The sequence below is a fragment of the Diabrotica virgifera genome, chromosome 7, assembly GCF_917563875.1.
Source record: "Diabrotica virgifera virgifera chromosome 7, PGI_DIABVI_V3a".
NCBI lineage: Eukaryota > Metazoa > Arthropoda > Insecta > Coleoptera > Chrysomelidae > Diabrotica > Diabrotica virgifera.
This window is the reverse complement of record NC_065449.1, coordinates 23,923,210-23,945,931: the sequence shown is the minus strand read 5'-3', so window position 1 is coordinate 23,945,931 and position 22,722 is coordinate 23,923,210. Positions and strand designations below refer to the sequence as shown.

General features: G+C 31.4%; 1 protein-coding gene across 1 annotated transcript; it reads left to right on the top strand.

The window, feature by feature from the left end:
- The first annotated feature begins 625 nt into the window (after positions 1–625).
- On the top strand, positions 626–16,778 carry LOC114324791 (probable ATP-dependent RNA helicase DDX20). Its single transcript, XM_028272638.2, has 4 exons — positions 626–1,001; positions 3,586–3,762; positions 5,975–6,610; positions 14,834–16,778. Exons 1-4 carry the CDS (start codon positions 824–826, stop codon positions 16,645–16,647), a joined length of 2,805 nt encoding a protein of 934 aa, XP_028128439.1. The 5' UTR covers positions 626–823; the 3' UTR covers positions 16,648–16,778.
- Positions 16,779–22,722: the final 5,944 nt, after the last annotated feature.

Sequence of the window (22,722 nt, the reverse complement as noted above, 5' to 3'; positions counted from 1 at the left end):
TCATTAATTTTTTTCTAAATTACCTGGTCTGTAATGTCCACTTTACATCAACAATAAATTGAACAAGAAATTGACAAAGTTATTCAAGGCCAAACTTGACGAGTACAAAATGTATGGTTTGTAAAAGAAAATGAAGGAATTTGATGAAATAGAACAATTGGATATGTTTTATTTTGTCAATTTTCTTTTTATTCACGGCAAAATTGGATGTAGAATAAAAATTCATTAATTTGTTTCTAAATTGCCTGGTCTGTAATGTCCATCAACAATAAATTGAATAAGAAATTGACAAAGTTATTCAAGGCCAAATTTGACGAGTACAAAATGTATGGTTTGTAAAAGAAAATGAAGGAATTTGATGAAAAAGAACAATTGGATATGTTTTATTTTGTCAATTTTCTTTTTATTCACGGCAAAATTGGATGTAGAATTGTGTTTTGTATAAGCCAAATCTGACCTTGAATAACTTTGTAAATTTCTTATTCAATTTATTGTTGATGTAAAGCTTGCCAAGTTTACTTTACATTTATGCAACCAGTTTAACTTGGTGTTTGTTTTTGTCGGGTTGGCAGTTCGGAATTTCTGACATTGACATATGAATGACAAATGACACAATCGTGACATTTTGAGTGATTTGTTTATTTATTGATTATTTAAATTGAATAATTTTCATTACGAATTACGATAATATTGTAATCTGCAACTAAGATTATACAATTATTGAAAATTCAGGTCCAAGATATCTTACCAAATTAGAGTTAAAATTAAAAATAAATAGTTTTTTTTGTGAATAATTTTCTATGAGATCTAGAAGTTGGCCAAGATGTTAGCCCATCAAATAGAAAACGATTCTAGAAGCCAGGATGTAGTGGTTGTAGAAAACGTAACATTTGACTCTTTATTATTATCAGGAAAAGTAGCTCAAGGATTAACAAAAAATGGTTTTAAGAAACCTTCACCAGTTCAGTTGAAGTCCATTCCACTTGGAAGATGTGGATTCGGTAAGACATATAATTTGTTAATTAATTTACGTATAATTTAATAAGTTATTAGCTATTTTCGAGCAAAGCTAACCAGTATTGTTGTTATTACCATTATTACCCTTTCAATGTATTGTAGTGGTCGGTGAGACTAACTCATTATTATTTAGTTGGTCTTGAGAGCGGTATTTTTTTGTCACATAGCTAGAATGGCTATAGACAGGACATCTATAGCCGTCTAATTAGTAGACGACATTTTTAAAATAACAAGTTGTGACAAAAATCAGTGTAAAAAATGTCACATTACATCTACAGATGCATATGAAATGTGACGCAATGTTCATGGTTGTTGTCCACATGTTTACAAAAAATTCATTGTTTCCATAAACTATATGCACTAAAAGAAATTCAGCAATTTCCCTATTCTATGGTGTATTCCACGAATATATGACTGTTTTGGACTATCGCGACAACGAATATTTTAGTGTGCAACATAAGAAGTACGAAAGTATTTTGCTATAATAATTACTCCAATAAACAACAATATAATTTGCAATTTACTTTCGTTCTTCATATTTTGCACAGTAAAATATTCGTTGTCGCAATAATCCAAGAGGGTTATAAATTCGTGGAATGGGGTATATGTACTTTGTAAAATAAATATAGTATCACAACACTTGCTTGTACATTTGATGCACTGTCCATCAACGTGGTAATAGTAAATGTTATTTACACAAGGACTAACTCCAAGCAAACACACAGTGAATGATAAAACACAAACGTTACCTGAGGGGGCTGGATGATTACAGTGGTAAGTATAAAGAAGAAAAGAACTAGATATTTTGCCAGTACAGTGGAACCCCGATAAGTCGGCCCCCGATAACCCGGAAGTCCGGCTAACCCGGACCGATTTTCATCAGATAAACATTTTGATTTTCAATATTTTGTATTTTTCAATTTAATTGTGGCTTATTTCCAATCAAAATAGTTAATTATCAGACAATCCTTTCAACAATAAAAGTGTATGTAATATAATATTTGAGAGATAATGTGTCTAGACTCTCTGTGTCGTGTACTTATGTGTGTAATTTGAACACGAGATTAAAAATTACTCATAGTACATGCCGCAGAAACAACAGCCAGCTGTCTGCAGTATCTATTCCTTTTTATTTCAAACTGTCAGCATTGTTTAGGAAAGACTATTTAAAAAATTCTTTTATAAACAATGGTCTTTAGTATTGTGTGTCTTGTATTGTTTGGGTTTGGTTTTTTTTTTAGAATTGTAATGAGTAGGTAATATGTACTGTGCATATTTATAAAAATATTTCATGTTATTTCAATTCTAACGGAGTTTATCTGTAAGTATACCGTATTTTATTAATTTTTACCATATTCTCCGGCTATCTCGGATTTTCGATAACCCGGATCGGTCGTGGTCCCGATTAATCCGAGTTATCGAGGTTCCACTGTATTTCAAAAAGAATAGGTGTTATCACCTTGGCTATGTTTGGAGATATTTATTACCTTACGTTGAGTGTGTGAGGCATATAATATATGTTCCGTAGTGAACCTTTGCCACCATGCACTATGACACAGTGGATGCAGCCAACCGTTACTGCAATATGATGTCTACTTGTCCCATAATGCAGCCATGACGTTAAGAGAATGTAATTTTTTTGAAACCATCCATTTCAGAATTCTGGAATGCTACATCAGAGTTCTTAAAAATCTTGTAAGTTTTTTAGAGAAACAAAAGAGTTTGATAAAGACATTGAATGTTGCGTGCGTGTAGGCTCCTCAAACAGGGCTGGGTGAGAATGAAAGAAAAGCTTTCTATGATCAATTACAAGACGTACTGAGTGATATTTATTCCATGAGAGGAGAAAGTTATAACATGAGGTGATTTTATTGCACATGTGGGCCAATCCAAGACAGAATAATATGAAGAAATACAAGGAGGACTAGGCTTTGAAACTAGAAATGAAGCTGGAGATGGTATGCTTGAATTAGCAACAGCATTAGATATGGTGATTGTTAATACATTCTTTCAAAAGAGAGAAACTCAACTTATTACTTACAAATGTAGACAAAATCACTCTCAAATAGATTATTTTATGACAAGAAAAGTAGATATACATGAATCTAAAGACTTCAAGGTAGTAGTGAGACAGTAAGCCGACAACATACGTTGTTTGTGGTGTACATTGAAGTAAAAAGCAAAATTATACTAAAATATCAGAAAGGACCATAAAAAATTAAGTGGTGGATGTTAAAAGATGAGAAAGCAGATCTATTCGAAGAGTGTTTTTTGAGAAGCCCTTGTTAGTACCTATCTATAATTTTTCCATATTATATTGTTTCAAATCTTTTCTTATTGCTCTATGTACTACTTTATTCATTTTCTGTAGTTCTTGTTTGTTTGTATTTATATTTTCCTTTATGTTTTTCTGTTTATTAGTGTTTCTTAGTTTTTCTTTGCTGTTATTCTTTAGACAGTGATATTTTTGAGTTTTTAATTTACTTAATTTTGCTTTAATTTGATAATTGAGGGTATCTTGATCACATGAAGAAAGATGTTACCTTTTACCAAAATTTTATGTTTTAGATCTAATTGTGAAGTCTAAATCAGGTACAGGAAAAACATTGGTTTTTTCATTGATTGCCTTAGAATCACTTAATAGTACCAAATTAAAAAAACTGGAAGTTTTGATCTTAGCACCAACAAGGGAGATAGCAGTCCAAAGTCATGATTTTATCAAACAAATAGGATGCTTCTTTGAAGGTAAGATTGATATGTCATTTCGTTAGTGGTATCAAATTGAAAACTTGACATAAATAATTGACTACAAACGGTAACACCGATTTTCAGTTATATTTTTTTGTGCATTAACAAAATTTTCTTATAAGTTGTGGAGGGCATTATGTTTTATAAAAACTCATGTTATACTTTATAATTAACAAAATTTAACAGTAGAAAGATGGCTTTACCATTTGGCTTTGCACAATCTTAAAATAGGGGGTCCACCCTTGTAATATAGAGGAGCAAGTTGTGTTTTGGTTGTTTCAGTCTAATTATAATTAATTTGTAAATACCACATATTTACCACAGAGTTCTATTAAATAATCTAGATATCGAACACCCTACGATCTAATTAAGATATACTTAATTGAAGCAGGTTAGAGGCTGAATATAAGATTTGTGAAAGTTGTCGCTTATTTTAGCTTTATTTTTGATTCTTTATCATGGTATAATTAAATTTGGGACTTAATTTATCAAGTTGAACTTGTAAGCAAGCAAAATGATTGTTTTATGCCAAAACAAATTACAAAAAGGTACCTATCCCACAGATTTACTATTACACTTAGATGTACATATGTAGATGGGAGCCTTTTAGGAACTTTTCTTCTCTATTTTCTCTCACAACTGAAAGTTTTTATTTAATTAATTCTGAGTAAATACTTATTTGCATAATTACATTAAGTGATGACTGATGATGACTAATACAGCCATCCATCTAATCTTTCTTTTTCGCATATATGATTGAGACCTGAATTCAAAACTCAGCAATAAGAAAAACTTTGCCATTGTGACAAAAACAAAAGTGAAATTGCAAACATTTTTACAATTTTTTGCCCCATTATTTGTTTCACCTAGCTAATAATAAGTACACGCAATATACTTTTATAAAAGTGGCTTCACTTATTTTTCCCTAGCTCTATATCTAGTTTATTATTACTACATGTACTGTCAGTACTAAAATCTTACACTAGATTCTTCTTCTGTGTCTTCTTCTTTTGTCTATGATTTCTCGAACGAATATAGGGACATAGCATATAGACAAATAATCTCACCTTATTCTGATGGTGTCCAGGTGTACACTTGAGTCCACGAGTCTTTACATGTGCGTCATTAATACTTGGCGAGATAAAACACATACTTTTTATCCAGAATCATTCTCTTCCACGCATGAAACTAATGACAAACCAGCTACCGCCTCTTATTAAGTAAAAACACATGTTATTTTTATGAACGATCTAGACTCAGTACATTGAAAAGAGATAGGTACAAAAAAAGACAATTGGAGATGTTTTCACATAATATTATAAGTACAATTTCTGACGTTTTGGTTTGTTTACTTTTGTGACTATCTGTGTGTTGAATTTTTTGCTGTTATTTTGTCATTTTTGCATTTGCTGAATTTTTGAATTTTGAAGTTTTTTATAGTATACAAACAGTTGTTTTCACAACTTATTTTATATTGGAGTTTGAAATTTTATGGTAAGTTTATGTTATTTTACGATTAATTTTGACAACGTACAAAGCTTACCTCATTGACACAAATGCTTGTGTTTAATGTTCCGCAAAAGTGAATAAAATAACAAAAAGAAAATGTTATTGAATTTTTTTATAAATTGTTTATTATTTATTAATCAATGATAATAAAATAATTTATTAAGCTTTTGCAAATGTAGCTTTAATTATGCACCAAAATTTTAAAGCAAAACTTAAATTTGACATTCTATTTATTTGATAACGTCAAAATTTATACTATAACCTGTGATCGGAGTAATACCCACTTTCTGTCACTTGCTGTTTCGTTTAGTAAATTTCCGACTTATTTTGTATGCTTTAAATGATGACGCACGGGTAAAGACTCGTGGACTCAACTGTATTGAACAGGACTTTTCAACGCTTCTAATTTTGTTTTGAGCTTCTGTCATTTGTAGTATAATCCGTGTATAATATTAATATACGACATATGACAGAGGCTCGAAACAAATGAGAAGTGTTGAAAAGTCCTATGAATAACGCATTGTCACTTATGATACCTCTTAGGCAAACTTATACTTGCAACTTGTAGTTACGGTAGTGTGCATGTATTATAAGTTGATAGGGACAAGCAAAATAGTATAATCGGTGTAGCTTCTTATGTTCTTATTTATCTCTATGTACAAATTTCATGATGCCATATCTAACATACTTGTATTTATAGGTCTGAAGGTAGAATCGTTCATTGGAGGACTACCATTAGCAGAAGATAAACAAAAGTGCCAAAACTGCAACATAGCTGTGGGTACACCAGGCAGAATAAAACATCTAATATTGGACAAGACACTTAACGTTAACTCTGTAAAGCTATTTGTGCTAGATGAAGCTGACAAACTGATGGAAAGTAGCTTCCGTAATGACATAAATGAAATATACAACAGTCTACCAACTAAGAAGCAAATCATAACCACTAGTGCCACTTATCCTAACCAGTTGGAAGAGTTTTTATCGAAGTATATGTTATCACCAACACACATAACAGCAGAACTAGAGAGTCCTCTGCTATTAGGCTTAAAGCAATTTGTGGTTGTCACTAAACCATATTCAAATGTAGCTCAACAACTCAAAGCCAAAACAGACGCATTGGTTGATATATTCAATAACATTTCGTTTACTCAGTGCCTGGTTTTTTCTAATTTCCAAACCAAAGCTGAGAGTTTGAGTAATATTCTGAACCAGAAGGGATGGCCTTCTACATACATTTCTGCAGCTCAAACTCAAGAACAACGATTGGAAGCTGTGAGTGTGCTGAAAGAGTTTAAATGTAGGATTATGTTGTCGACTGATTTAACTGCCAGAGGTAAGATTTTGTTTATTTTTTAGGTAGTAATTTTAACCTCTGTGAATTTTCCCTTGTATAACCGATGGCATCAAATCATATTTTTCATTTCTTAGTATATGATCAAAGGTCATTTTTCTTTCCTTAATATTTCCGTGTTTGTTACGTGTTGTGACCATGGTATTTTCCACATTCTTCGATAACACCACATCTCAAAGCTGGCAAGTCTTTTTCAGTTGCATCCGTAATTGTCCAGGCTTTAACTCCATATAAGAGACAGGGAATAGCATCTCAATACTTTAGGTCTAATTTCTATTCCTAGTTCTGCGGTCCTAATATTCATTTAACTCTGCTCAGAATTTGAGTTGGTCCTCCTCTTTATTGGATTTATTGGCTATGCAACCACCGCAACGTTTGTTGATAGTCTGGACAAATTATCGAAAAAATGTAATTTTTGGGAAAAGTTATTTACCAGCTATTTTATTGTTAAAATCGAATCTTAAGATTTAGACCAGGGCGCATCTGTAAAAATATTAGTACATTTGGACGTTGAGAGGTGACTCAAATTTTTTTTTTGTATAAATTGCTTCAAAATAAATCAAATAATAATATTTGAGTTATCCTCCCTCTCAAAAAGGTCCGGAACATTGTTTAAATAATCAAAATGTCAAAAAATAAGGAAAAATTCGATTTTTTTCTTGGTTTTTTGATTATAACTTTAAAAGTATTCATTTCCGAGAAAAGTTATACTGACATAAAAGTTGTGTAATTAAATTTACTATAATACAGAATTGGTTAAAAATTTAAAAAATAGTCACCCTTGTTGCAAAATAGCAATAATTGTGAAAAAAACATACAAAAACAAGTATTTGCATTTTACGTTTTTCAACCATTTATGCTACACTTAGGACCTTCATATTTCACCCTGAAAAACTTTATGATACAGTAAAATAATATTGTAAATTTCATTAAGATCGGTTCAATATATTTTGCAAAATAAATTTTGCAATCCAGCTTTCGTAAAAAAAATTCATTTTTTCAAAATGTTACAGGACTGAAAATAAAGCAGATAGCAAGTTGAAAATTTTTTTGCTTATAGAAGTGTACTGTACCTTCCATTTGCAATTTTTCAAAATTTAAATCGATTAACACAACGGCGTCAGGAATTTTTTTAAATAAACATTAATTATTGGTGCTACGCGCAGGACAGCGGATAGTTTGCTCTGATTGGGCATTCCAATGACCTTTGATAATGATTGATACATTTTAATTTTTATTACATTTCGATATAAATAAATAAATTTGTTCATTGCAAAATAAAAACACATACTCTATCCTTTTAAATAACACTTTTATTAGCAAAGACTTTCTTTGTTCATATATTTTAACTTAAATAATAAAAGTTTATTATTTTTAAACATATGCAATTGTTTAAACAATATTTCACAAACAATAATAAAATTAGTTTGATTTTTGTGGAATTAAAATATTAAAATACAACAAAATATAGAGTAAGGAAAATAATATATTAGTTAAAGATTGGAAGAAATTTTGGTGGAAATCAACTTGTGTGAATCGAACACCGCTGTCCTGCGCGTAGCACCAAAAATTATTGTTTATTTAAAAAATTTTCTGACGCCGTGGTAATTAATCGATTTTAGTTTTGAAAATTGCAAATGAAAGGTACAGTACACTTCTATAAGCAAAAAAAAAATTCAACTTGCTACCTGCTTTATTTTCAGTCCTGTAACATTTTGAAGAAATTAATTTTTTTTGCGAAAGCTGGATTGCAAAATTTATTTTGCAAAATATATTGAACCGATCTTAATGAAATTTACAGTATTGTTTTACTGTATCAAAGTTTTTCTGGGTGAAATATGAAGGTCCTAAGTGTAGCATAACTGGTTGAAAAACGTAAAATGCGAATACTTGTTTTTGTACGGTTTTTTTCGCAATTATTGCTATTTTGCAACTAGGGTGACTATTTTTTAAGTTTTTGACCAATTCTATATTGTAGGAAATTTAATTATGCAACTTTTATGTCAGTACAACTTTTCTCGGAAATGAATAGTTTTAAAGTTATAATCAAAAAACGAAGAAAAAAATCGAATTTTTCCTTGAATTTTTGACATTTTGATTATTTAAACAATGTTCCGGACCTTTTTGAGAGGGAGGATAACTCAAATATTATTATTTGATTTATTTTCAAGCAATTTCTGCAAAAAAAATTGAGTCACCTCTCAACGTCCATCTCAAAACAGATGCGCCCTGGACTAATTGCATATATTAGTAATATTGGTGTATGACAAGTCCGCAGAAAGTGTGTTATTTCATTTATAAACGAATTAGCACTCCTAAATCTTCTTTGTTTTTTCAATTAGTGCTTTGTAACTCCTAAGATTTTTGCTTTAAAAAACACTCAAATAAAAATTCACTGTAATTTAGTTCTGCACAAAGTTAATTTTTTTCCGATTTCCTTCAACAAAAATTTTACTCGGAAAATCCGAGTTTTCCCAAAAAAATCTGCAATTTTCAATTAAAATTTTAGGGAAGTAACTATTTATCAATAATTAAATAAGTTGCTGACATGAAAGATTTTTTATTTTTTTTTATTTAATATGCTCTACAGGCCTTGTAGGCCTAGGGCTTTCCAACTTAACAATTACAATCTTACAGAATACAAATGACAATATATACTAATGTCTTATACATCTTTCTTTCTTTCTTTCTCCCCTTCCTTATACCCTTTCAGGTGTCGGATTTGGGTTTAATTTAGCTACATATTCACCCATCTCTTCCATTCTTTTCGGTCCTGTGCTATTAGTTTCATTTCTTCTAGCGTTTTCTGTTTGATTTTTCCTGCTTCTACTATTTGCTGTATCCATTTTTTCTTCGGCCTGCCTTTTTTCTTTTTTGTAATATTCCTTGTTTCGTGAATTTTCCTTGCTAGTCTACTAGGTTTCATTCTCATCAGATGTCCATACCAGTTTAATTGCCTCTTTATTATTTTATTCATTATTGGTTCCTGTTTAGTTATCCCTCTTATTGTCTCATTTCTTATTCTATCCCATTTGGTCTTTCCGGCTATAGCACGTAAATGTCTCATCTCAATTGCATTTATCCTACTATTATGCTTTTTCTGTAAAGTCCAATTTTCGCTTGTATACAGTATCGTCGGTATCACAATCGTATTATATATTTTAATTTTTGTTTCGTGGGACAATTCTTTTTTCCTCAGAATTGGCGCTAGTGCGTAGTACAGTTTATTTGATTTTTTAGTTCTGTTTGTTATTTCGAGGTCTATTTTCCCATCATTGGTAATAATACTTCCAAGATAATCATATGCTGTAACTATTTCCAGTTGAGTATTTTTGCATTTTATAATTACTTAATTTTCTTCCTTTTCGCCGATGACCATTATTTTACTTTTCTCGATGTTTATTTCCATTTTTAATTTCTCTATTTCTTCTGTCCATATATTTATGAGTTTTTGCATTTTTGTCACGGAATCTGCTATAAGGACTATGTCATCCGCATACAATAGGGCTTCTATTTTTATTGGCTGTAATCTTTGGTATCCTATTGTTGTCTGTATTTGGTTCGTTCTTTCTCCAGTATTTCTAGTCAATTCATTCATGACTATTATGAATAGTAGCGGACTAAGACTGTCTCCTTGCTTGATACCTCTTTCCCAATTGAATTCTTCAGATCTTTCTCCTGCTATCTGTACACGTCCTTTTACTACTCCGTATATATTTTCAATTATTTTTATCAGTGTACTTGGTACTTTCATGTTCTGCAAGCATTTCCATATAATTTGTCTTTCTATAGAGTCGAATGCTGCCCTTAGATCTATGAATGCTAGAATGAGCTTTCCCCCCGAGTCAATACTTATTTCTATTATATTTCTAATGATGTAAATGTTATCGTTTGTCTGTCTTTCTGGTCTAAACGCTGCTTGTTCTTCTCCCAGTTCTTTTTCTACCTCTTGTCTTAGAAAAAATCGAATTTTTCCTTTAATTTTTAACATTTTGATTATTTAAACAATGTTCCGGACCTTTTTGAGAGGGAGGATAACTCAAATATTATTATTTGATTTATTTTCAAGCAATTTCTGCAAAAAAAATTGAGTCACCTCTCAACGTCCATCTCAAAACAGATGCGCCCTGGACTAATTGCATATATTAGTAATATTGGTGTATGACAAGTCCGCAGAAAGTGTGTTATTTCATTTATAAACGAATTAGCACTCCTAAATCTTCTTTGTTTTTTCAATTAGTGCTTTGTAACTCCTAAGATTTTTGCTTTAAAAAACACTCAAATAAAAATTCACTGTAATTTAGTTCTGCACAAAGTTAATTTTTTTCCGATTTCCTTCAACAAAAATTTTACTCGGAAAATCCGAGTTTTCCCAAAAAAATCTGCAATTTTCAATTAAAATTTTAGGGAAGTAACTATTTATCAATAATTAAATAAGTTGCTGACATGAAAGATTTTTTATTTTTTTTTATTTAATATGCTCTACAGGCCTTGTAGGCCTAGGGCTTTCCAACTTAACAATTACAATCTTACATAATACAAATGACAATATATACTAATGTCTTATACATATATATTATACAGGGTGTCCCGAAAAGATTGGTCATAAATTATACCACACATTCTGGGGTCAAAAATAGTTCGATTGAACCTAACTTACCTTAGTACAAATGTGCTCATAAAAAAAGTTACAGCCCTTTGAAGTTACAAAATGAAAATCGATTTTTTTCAATGTATCGGAAACTATTAGATATTTTTTGTTGAAAATGGACATGCATCATTTTTATGGCAGGAACATCTTAAAACAAAATTATAGTGAAATTTTTCCACCCCATAAAAATTTTATGGGGGTTTTGTTCCCTTAAACCCCCCCAAACTTTTGTGTACGTTCCAATTAATTCATTATTTTGTTACCATTAGTTAAACACAACGTTTTTAAAACTTTTTTACCTCTTAGTATTTTGTCGATAAGCCAGTTTTTATCGAGATGCGGCTTCTTTTTTAATATGTTTGCATAAAAATTTCGTGGGGGTTTTGTTCCTTTAAACCCCCCAAATGTTTGTGTACGTTCTAATTAAACTATTATTGTGGTACCATTAGTTAAACACAGTATTTTTTAAACTATTTTGCCCCTTAGTCTTTTTTTGATAAGTCACCTTTTATCGAGATGTGGCTTCTTTTTCAAAATATACCTAAAAATGTAAATTATAAATAAATTTTCAGATTATTAACATGTCTCTATAACCGCACTTAACCATATACAAATATGTGGTGGATTCGACAAATATTCAAAATATCTCGATAAACGCTGGGCTTATCGAAAAAATACAAGAGGCAAGAAAGTTTTAAAAATATTGTGTTTAACTAATGGTGCCACAATAATAATTTAATTGGAACGTACAAAAAAGTTTGGGGGGGTTTAAGGGAACAAAACCCCCATAAAATTTTTATGGGGTGCACAAATTTCACTTTAATTTTTTTTTAAGATGCTGCTACCATGAGAATGCCACATGTCCATTTTCAATAAAAAATCTCTAAGAGTTTTCGATATATGAAAAAAAATCGATTTTCATTTTGTAACTTCAAAGGGCTGTAACTTTTTTTGTGTGCACTATTGTATATAGGTAAGTGAGGTTCAATCAACCTAGTTTTGACCCCAGAATCTGTGGTATAATTTATGACCATTCTTTTCGGGACACCCTGTATAATTTGATTTAATGTCTATGTAAAAATTGCTGAAGTATTTTTCTCCACTGTATCCTATTTTTTGCTTTCTCTTTCCAGTCTGTAATTTCCATCGATCCTATATCTTCTTGAAACTTTTCGTGCCATCTTTTTCTTGGTCTTCCTCGTCTCATTTTCCCAACTGGTCTTCTTAACAGTACTGGTTCTTAACAGTACTGGTCTTCTTTGGCATTCTTGACCTATCCATCCTCTCGACATGACCTGCCCACCTGATTCTTTGTGCCTTTGTGTGTTTTGTTATAGTTGGTTCCTTGTAAAGCATCCTTAATTCTTGATTGGTTCTTCTTTGCCAACCGTCTGCCGTATTTTTCCCCCGATAATAGTCCTCAGTACCTTGGGTTCCCACCTCGCTATCATTTCTTCTTCTGTTTTGTTTAGTACCCATGTCTCACATCCGTAGGTGACTGTTGCTGCTATTACCTTTTTTATATTCTGATTTTCGTCTTTCTTCTGTGTTGCCTAATAGGCCATGACGGCCTATATACTTCGTCTTTTCTTCATTTATTTCTAGGCCGAATTTTTTTTCCTCTCTCACTAATCTTCTCATGATTTTCTTTAATTCGGTATTAGTTTTTGCTAGCAGTGTAAGGTCGTCGGCGTAGGCCATGCATTGATGCTCGTTACTGTAGATCGTTTCTTGTGTTTCTTTTCTGCTGTTCCTTTATAGTAGATTTTATATTTTGTAGATTTTTTATAGTAGATTATATATCAGGAGGCCGGCGACAATCTAACCAATAGTTTAGCAATAATTAAAATGTTAATTAAAAAATTTCGGTCGAAATAATAACCAGAAAGATTATGATACACCAGAATAACTGTGATTTTCGTATAAAAAAGCACTATACTATACCTATTCAACGTACTTTACAGAATTAAAATTGAACTATTTGAGCGGTCTCAGGAATGTTATAAAGAAACAATTTTTTGGCTTATAAACAAATAGAACCCCTCAGAAAATATTATATTAAATTAAATTAAGTTAACTCTGTTAAAAAGGGCTTCTGTGCCCTTTTCGAAAAAAAAAAAATTGAATTGCTAGGAATGGTTCCAGGTATAACCGGTCAAATTAGACCGGCATTTGCGACAGAGATAAACAACAGGATTTCAATCTTTGAACCATTACCGTTTTATTCCGGTCCTCTTTGTACATACAAATTTTCATATCTTCAAGACACTCATAACAAAAAACATTTATGTCACCAAGTTATTTAATTATTGATAAATAATTACTTCCCTAAAATTTTAGTTGAAAATTAAAGATTTTGTTTCGAAAACCCGAATTTTCCAAGGAAAATTTCCGCCGGAGGAAATCGGAAAAAATATCTATGTGCAGAATTAAATTACACTGAATTTTTATGTGAGTGTTTTTAGTTTAACATTAAAATCTTCTGAGTTACAGAGCAATAATTGAAAAAAAAAAAGATTTCGGAGCGTTAATTTGTTTATAAACAAAATAGCACACTTTCTGCGGACTTTGCATAGCTATATTACTAATATATGAAATCTTAAGATTTGATTCCATCATGTCCAGCAATAAAATAGCTGGTACATAATTTTCCTTGTTTTATCCTAATTTTCCCAGAACATCTTTCATTGAGTTGATAATTCACATTGTGGACATTCTCAATTATTGTATTTCTAATGTAATAATATTCTATCTAATTCCTCCAAAACCAGCAAATTTCCATAAAACCCAGCCATATTAATACCTTTTGCTTTAGTTTTACTTACAAGGAGCAAACAAAACACATCTCCTAAACTAAACCTAACCTCGCTTTCGGCCATTCATTCATGTCCGTGTCACAATAATTTCGACTCGAAATTATAATTGCAACCACTTTTGAGGAGTCGAAATTAATTGCGACCTATCGAAATTTAGTGACGTCCTTTAGTTAGTTCAACTGAAATCCACAAGGATCGCATAGTCGCATTTCAACGTCGCCATATTGATTGCGACCTGTTTTGAGTCGAAATTTAAATTAGAATCTGGTCTTTATTTCTGTTGTTTGATCATTATTTTCTAAAAACCAGGTTCCTGTGTATTTATATTTTTGAACTTTTTCTGTCGGTACTGACGGTACCGAAACTGCTTGTCTTGAGTGGCAGTTAAAGTTTTTCAGCAGAGCTTGCAATAAACACAGTGTTATCTGCATATCTTATGTTATAAATACATAGTTCTTCTGTTAATTATTATTCATTTAGTTTCAAATAGTAATGCTTCTTCAAAAATGGATTCATTACTTATATGCATTGAATAGTCATCTAATACACTGATAGCGAAATAGGGTATAACAACCTTCTCAAAATATGTCTAAAAAATCTAAGAAACCAATACTAAACAGATCTTGTCTAGACTTTTATCAGATTTTAAATATGTTAACCATTTTTAAAACAAAACTTGCAATTTTCTTTTCTGTTTCATTATAATAATGCTTTTAACACAGTTTCTTTTGATTCTAGGTATAGATGCTGCCAATGTAGACTTGGTTATTAATTTTGACATACCAATCGACTCTATGACTTACCTACACCGAATGGGAAGAGCAGGAAGGTATGGTTCGTCTGGAGTGTGCATCAACTTAACGTCTCAAGGCAAAGAATTAACTCATCTGCAGGAAATACTTGGTCAAATAGGAGGAAACACTTTAACAATACCAAAGTTACCGAAAATAAATGGTAGCATCTCAGATTTATTAAAAATTGAAGTCCCGTTAACTGATCATATCGCTAGCAAGGTAAAGAACGAACTAGACGAATCTATTACGAAAACTAAAATGTATGAAAACAAGACAAAACAAAAAAGTCCAAATAAAGATAATGACGATCCTGCAAGATCTGAAGGTGTTCATGATGATCAAGAAGCAATCTCACAAAATATTAGTGATGATGATCAAGAATTCGTAATGGTTCATATTGATCAAGAAGCAATTCCGCAAAATATTGGTCTGACTGATATACTTCAGAATACTCAACAAGAAATTGAGGAGGTTCGAAAACAAATATCAGAAATGGACACCGAATCAATTTTGCACTCACTGCTCAATCAAAATTTGAATATAGAAGTACCTTCAAACAATTCCCTAAAAACTAACACCAACAAGCCATTTGATGCTCAAGCTGTCTTGGATGTATTGAAGGAAGGTTGTAAACCTACAACAACCAAAAATGACGACAATTACAAGAAAACAGTTCCTAAAGTTGATGCCGAAGAAGAGCTTAAAGAAAACCTATTGACTAAAAATAAGGCCCTACTGAGTACATCACAAATATTAAGTAACTCTAGTATTACAGAGGGGCCATTTTGTATTGAGCAGCATCTGAAAGTGGTGAAATCTCAATTTAAGAATGAAATTAGTGAACTTTCCAAAAACAGTGTATCAGATATACTAAAGATTATTAACACAAAAGAAAATCCGAAGAAAAGTGATGATAAGCCTAAGCAAGACGGTACTGGTTCTTTCGATGTGCCATCTTCTTCCAAAAGTTCCAAACTTCCAAAACAGAAAAGTGATGATAAGCCTAAGCCAGACAGTACTGGCTGTCTAGATGTTCCATCTTCTTCCAAAACTTGCCATGAAGAAGAAAGTGAGAGCGAAAGTTTATTTCACTTGGGATATAAACACTTGGTGCTGTCTGATAATGACGACTGGAAGGAGGTGTTAAAGAAGCGTTGTGATGCTGATACTTCAGTAAAATCGAATACACCAAGTTATCGTCGAACAAGTTCAGAAAGTGACCAAGAAGTGAAGCATAAAAAACACGGAAAGCCACGCAGATATTCTGCAGTACATGACGAATCGTCCAGTCAGTCAGAACCGATGGACAGTCAGATGGTATGGTCATCAAATCCAGAAGAAAACTCTATGTTAGAGATGGAATGGCGACGGCAAGAAGTAGCTATGAGATGGATACCTGTAGAGGAAGAGTATTATGAGGAAGCAAACGTCATGGAACATACAGACGAAGAGATGGAATGGCGTAGACAGGAAGAAGCTATGAAGTGGGTAGAGGTTAAGACACCTCGTACCGCAAACCATGTCACTCCCACCTGCGTTTTAGAGCTACGGAAAGGTTCTAATGATGCTGAATATGGACACTACAGTAGTTATATGGAGCAACTGGATGACAAGTTGTGGCAGAATGGTTTAGAGTTCAATAGCTCCGAATCATTTAACGACTGGTTCAGTTTCGAGTGGGAGTTAGAGCTGCAAGCTACAAGAAATTATATAGAGCAAAATATATATGTAAGTGAGATGAATAAGTTCCAGAAATAAATTTAGTACAAAATAACAAATATTTACTTTTTACATTGCCGACTGATCTGAATATGTAGTTAAATATTTACCTTTTTGTAGTCAAGTATATGTAGTTAAGTATTTGTTTTAAATGAAATGTTTATAACGTAGAGCTTTTTCTTTACAAATTCCCAAATGTTTCATGATATTGTTCATTTTTAATATACTCCAAGTGACACTCAGCCCTAGTCGCCCTGCTATTCGCTGTGTGCAAGTACTTGGAGGGGATACAAGAAACGATCGTGCGCGAGTAGCGGAGAAACCTTGCAACTTTTTGGCATATTTCTTAAATATTTCATATTTTCAAATTGACGTATATTTCTGTCATTGAAGAAAATGGGATTTCGCAAATGCTGGGTTCTAAATTGTAAAAATTATATGTTGCTCCACAATATTGATATGATATGCAATTAAAAAAGTGAATTTAGTTAATTATATTGTGCTTGTACTGCATTTTAATAATTAATTTTATTTACTACATACCTACACTTCCTATGCTCTTCAATTTAATCATGGATGAAATCATCAAAAACGTCAACAAAGGATGAGGATATAGAATGGGAAACAAAGAAGTAAAAATACTCTGCTACGCAGATGACGCAATATTGATAGCTCAGGATGACGATAGTCTGCAAGGATTAGTCCACAGATTTAACATAAGAGCAAAAAAATTCAATATGACAATTTCATCTCAGAAAACCAAAACAATAGTAATCAGTAAAGAACCAATCAGATGTAAAATAGAAATTGATGGCATCAGTATTGAACAAGTAATGGAAATAAAATACCTTGGAATTACATTGTCAAGTTACGGAGACCTGGACAAAGAAATGAGAAATCAAGTACAAAGAGCAAATAGACTGGCAGGATGCCTTAATAACACTATATGGCGAAACCGACATATTTACACTGAGATGAAGTCAAGAATTTATAAAGCCAGTGTAAGACCAATAATGACATATGCATCAGAAATAAGACCCGATACAGCCACAACACAAAGACTACTGGAAACGGCAGAGATGAGAGTACTGAGAAGGATAACATCTGCGATACCGATTCTTTGCCTGAGATCTTCATTTCTTATTTTATCCCGTAGGGTTACACCCAGCATTGATCTTTCCATACGCCTTCGAGCAACCCGCATTTTCGACGCTGTTGTCTTGGTTAGAGTCAGTGTCTCTGCTCTATATGTCATTACCGGCAGCACACATTGATCAAACACTTGTCTTTTCAAACCGATCGGTATACTGCTCCTAAATATGTCTCTTAGAGCTCCATAGGGTGCCCAAGCAAGAGTTAATCTTTTTTTTATTTCGCACGTTTGGTTATCTCTGCCAATTCTAATTTCATGACCCAAGTAAATGTACTTTTCTACTAATTCTACTTCTTGTCAGGGGCGTGCAGTCCATGGAAGCAAGGGAAGCATTGCTTCCCTTGGTTTCCGTAGTAATGTCGTACCAACTGAGTAACTGGGATAATTAAAAAAAAATTAACAAACAAATAATAAGCAGGATTTTAAGATGCATACGAGAATATTTAATTATGTAGTACAGTACAAACACATCAAGTATCTACCTAATAAGAAAAAACAAACGTATTTTACTCCATTTTTGTCATACAGTAAATAACAAAGCAAATGAAATACTCATACTTGTAAGCAGCGCTGCATGCTGCATCCTTCCGTACTCGGCCCATGATCGTATTTCTACGGTGGTATTCGGAGTTATGTCGGCATAATAATCTGATTTTAAAGTTGCTTCTCTCCAGCCTATGTAAAAATCATCGGGGTTACACGCTGAGCGGCGAGTTCAAATTTCGGGCATATCTTTAGCTTATAAGCAGTTTTGTCAATTGCATACGTTTGGTGAATTTAAATGGGATTTACCAGCATTTGACAATGACGGGTTTCGTCGACTGATTTTTTGAAATTATGAAGATTAGTGCAGTCACTGAAGGTGGATATGAGCTATTACCTCCGATTTCGTTGAACCTCCATAGATTTGTATGAAAATTGGTGACTCGTTAGAGATTATCTCAAGGAACCAAGGTGACATGGTGCCAACTTGCGCTTTTACCCTGGGGGTGGATGCCACCCCTTCTCGGGGTGAAAATTATTTTATTGAAAATAACCCCATAATTTGATAGAGGGACAAATTCTAAGAAAAAATTGTAATATAAAGTTATTAAAATAAATCAAAACATTTTGAGTTATTGAGGATCAAAAATTTTAATTTTTCTTAAGAAAAATGCATGTTTTTAACCGATTTTTCATCAATAACTCAAAAACTATAAGTTTTTCCAAAAAAGTTATTATAACCAAAATTGAAGCAAATAAAAAACTAAATAAATCCTTTACTAGAAAAAACTTTTAATGTTAACTAAAAGTGAATTATAGGTAATTGAATATATATTTTTTTCGGCGAGTAAAAACATCTAAGTATTCAAGCTGAAATAACGGGAAAATAATGCATTTTATAACATAAACTTATTAAACATTTGTCAAAGTACTTAAAAATATCTATCAAACAAGCCCCCGAACATGTTGATATCATTAAAATTTATGCACCAAAATTTTTTCAAAATTTATTTTTTAAAAATGTTTCCAAAAAATGTTATTGTTTTTTTTATAACTCCATCTATTTTTAAGATATCAGGTTCATCAGAAAAACTGATTGAAAGTTAATTCCAAGGGCTATTTAACCACGTTGAATTTAATCTTTTAGACCCCTTATTTTTTTTTAAATAAAAGGTTAAATGGCCCCGGCTGAATGGTTTTCACAGCAAAATTTAAGATTTAAACGTTTCTACCTCGGTTATTTTTCACCCTATGGAAACAGTAAAACAGGTAAAATATTTGACACAGAAAAAACTAAAATTTGGGTATGTATCATTTTTTAAGTATATTGAGTATTTTTGGAGTTATTATCAAAATAATAGGAAAATTACAATAATTTTAAAAATTATGATTTTTTTAAGAGGATCGGTACGTATTTTCGGCTGCAATGCTATTCAAATGGGGATTCATTTTTTTCAAATCCTGAGAAAACTAATAAGTATTCTTGAAAAATTTAAACGCAGAATGAAAGATTACGTTATTAGCGAGGGCCGAAAGTCCCTAAGAACTTCTATAATGTTTATTTTAATAAGTTACAGGGGTGAAAAAACTAAGAGAAAATTTAGTGTGATTTTTAATTTCAAATATCTCATTCAAAATAAACTTTTTATTTATTCTAAGGGACTTTCGGCCCTCGGTAATAATTTAGTCTTTCATTCTGCGTTTAAATTTTTCAAAAATATTTATTGGTTTTTTCAGGATTTGAAAAAAATGAACACAATGCCGTGGTAATATTTTCCAAATCTGTCTTTGTCTTACAACGCACTCAACCGAATATAATATTGTCAGCATATATTGTCAGTCAGACACTGACAATCAGTGACAATTTTAAATATTTGACATTGCATCGGGAATATTTTGAGAAATTGATTAAATATTATTGATATATAGTGTATTTGATAAATTATTGATTTAAGACGTGAACCTAATAAAAAGTTATTTATTGTGTATTATTTGTGGAAGATCCAAGCAGAGAATACATCAGATATATCCTGTGATCCAAGTATTTTGTTGTTAGAGATGTTCAAAATTGTAAGCGTTCCAAAATAACAACATATTATTAAAAAATCACTTTAACACTTTTCCTCTTTTCTCGATTGATTATTAGTTTTTGTTGTACAAATAAATTATTACAATCACTGAAAACATAGTTAGTGAAAAAATTATCACATTTATTAACTGAATTAATAATTTGCAATTATAAAAATAACAGTTATCCAAGAACATTCAAAAGCCATCTCTTTAAATTAATGATGACATTTTCAAGTAGAATGACATTCTAGTAATGTTTACATATCCACACCAGTGTGAATTTTACTACACGTAATTTGCCGTGTAAAGACAGAAAAAGTAGGGATACACGTAAAATATTTGCGAATTATGTACCCATAGCCTTAAATCGTATCTTTTTACAAAAATATGCATTCTAAACTGGTCAAAATTATTGAAATCATTACTTATGCTAATATAAAGAAGTTCTTGTAAGAATTACTATAAATTTTAATTTTTGTGGAAATGGCGTATGTTTTATTTTTCACTTTTTTCCTAAAAAATTCGAAAGGGTTCTTTTATTTTCATCATAACTTGCTTAATTTTGACGCCATTAACTTGTTCTGATGCTCATTTAATAGCTATTCTGAAGTGCGTTGACAAATTATTAACTGGTATATTTTATACATTGCATCGCTTTCCCGTTATTTAAGCTTGAATACTTAGATTTGGGTACTCGTCGAAAAAAATACACATTCAATTGCCAATAACTCACTTTGAATTAACATTAGTTTAGTTCTTTAAGTGAGGAATGTATTCAGATTTTGATTATCATCAATTTCAGTAATAAAAACTATTTTGTAAAAGCTTATAGTTTTTGAGTTATACGTGAAAAACCGACTTAAAATATGCATTTTTTTACCAAAAAAATAAAATCTTTGGTCTTTAATAACTCAAAAAGTGTTGATTTATATTAATAACTTGATATAACAAATTTTGCTTATAATTTGTCCCTCTATCGACTTACGATATTATTTTTAATAAAATAATTTTCAACCCCAAGAAGGGGTAGCATCCACCCCCAGGGTAAAAGCGCAAGTGTTGGCATCATGTCACCTTTGTTCCTTGAGGTATCCTCTATCTACTCACCAATTTTCATGAAAATCGATGGAGGTTCAACGAAATCGGAGGTGAAAACCTTCAGTGACTCCACTAGATGGATTTTATTGAATTACATATTTATATAAATAAATATGTACAATTAATTATATTATAAATACTAAATATTATTTATATAAATATATTATAAATATGTATTAGTGTTTTGGAAAATGTGAAAAGTGGGATACAGAAACCATAAAATAGCTAGAGAGGATTTTTGGATAGTTTAAAAGATTATTTGAATTTTACTTTTTAACTTAGCTTTTTTCAGAAATATTTCCATTCTCAGATAATTTATTTAATGTATTGCAATGCAAGATATATGAGATTGGTTTCTGTGTAAAAAAATTAGCGAATTTAAAGATATTATTAACAAAAAGAGAGAGATGACTTTGAAAAATGCTCGAATAATATGATGGCAAGAAGTTTTGAGCCTAAAAGGAAACGAATACGCACGGATAGTAGTATGTATACCTTTTATAAAGGATTTTACTTTTTTTTCAATTAAAAATAATCTGATTAAAAAAATGTCACAATATCCACGTTTGTGCAAGGAAGTTATAGACAAGGTTTCGAAAAATGGTAGAAGAATTGAATTAAATCATAAATGGCGTTTTTACAATTTTTTTATAAATTGCTTTCCCTGTTTCAAATTTCACCGCACGCCCCTGCTTCTTGTTCACGTATAATCAGCTGTTCGCTAGGAATCAGCTTAGTCATAAATTTAGTTTTAGAAAAGTTCATTTTCAGGCCTATTTTCCAGCAGATAGTGTCTAACTCATTTAGCATTTCCTTTACTTCTCCTAGGTCATCAGTTATGAGGACTATGTCATCTGCAAAACGTATCATTCGTTCTGTGTACTTATTCTTAATTTCGCACCTCTTGATATGGATCTATTTCTTAATAACCTATTTATAGTCCAGTACGCATCTTAGACAAGGCGAAAACGGCGGGTTCGAAGGGAAAAATATTCCCATGAGATTTTTTTGCATAATCACATTCTTGAGACATCCCAGAATAAGGTTCAAGAAGTAGCCCAAGTGAAAAGTGGGCCAATTTTTTTTTAACAATTTTTTTTAATCAACTTGCAAGAATCAATATTTTTGGCCCGAACAATTTTTTTTTTAATTTTTTGGACCATTCTGGACAAAAAATGTCTCTTATAATTTTTCTCTAAAGTTGATCGTTTTCGACTTATAAGCAATTTAAAATTGAAAAAAACGAAAAATAGCGATTTTCAAGGCTTAATAACTCAGTTAAAAGTTATTATTTTGAAAGTCAATATATG

Coding starts and splice junctions, on each gene's coding strand:
- LOC114324791 (XM_028272638.2), top strand. CDS start 824: ATGTTAGCCCATCAAATAGAAAACGATTCTAGAAGCCAGGATGTAGTG. Junction 3,763..5,974: donor AATAGGATGCTTCTTTGAAG/GTAAGATTGATA, acceptor TTGTATTTATAG/GTCTGAAGGTAGAATCGTTC. Junction 6,611..14,833: donor GACTGATTTAACTGCCAGAG/GTAAGATTTTGT, acceptor TTTTGATTCTAG/GTATAGATGCTGCCAATGTA.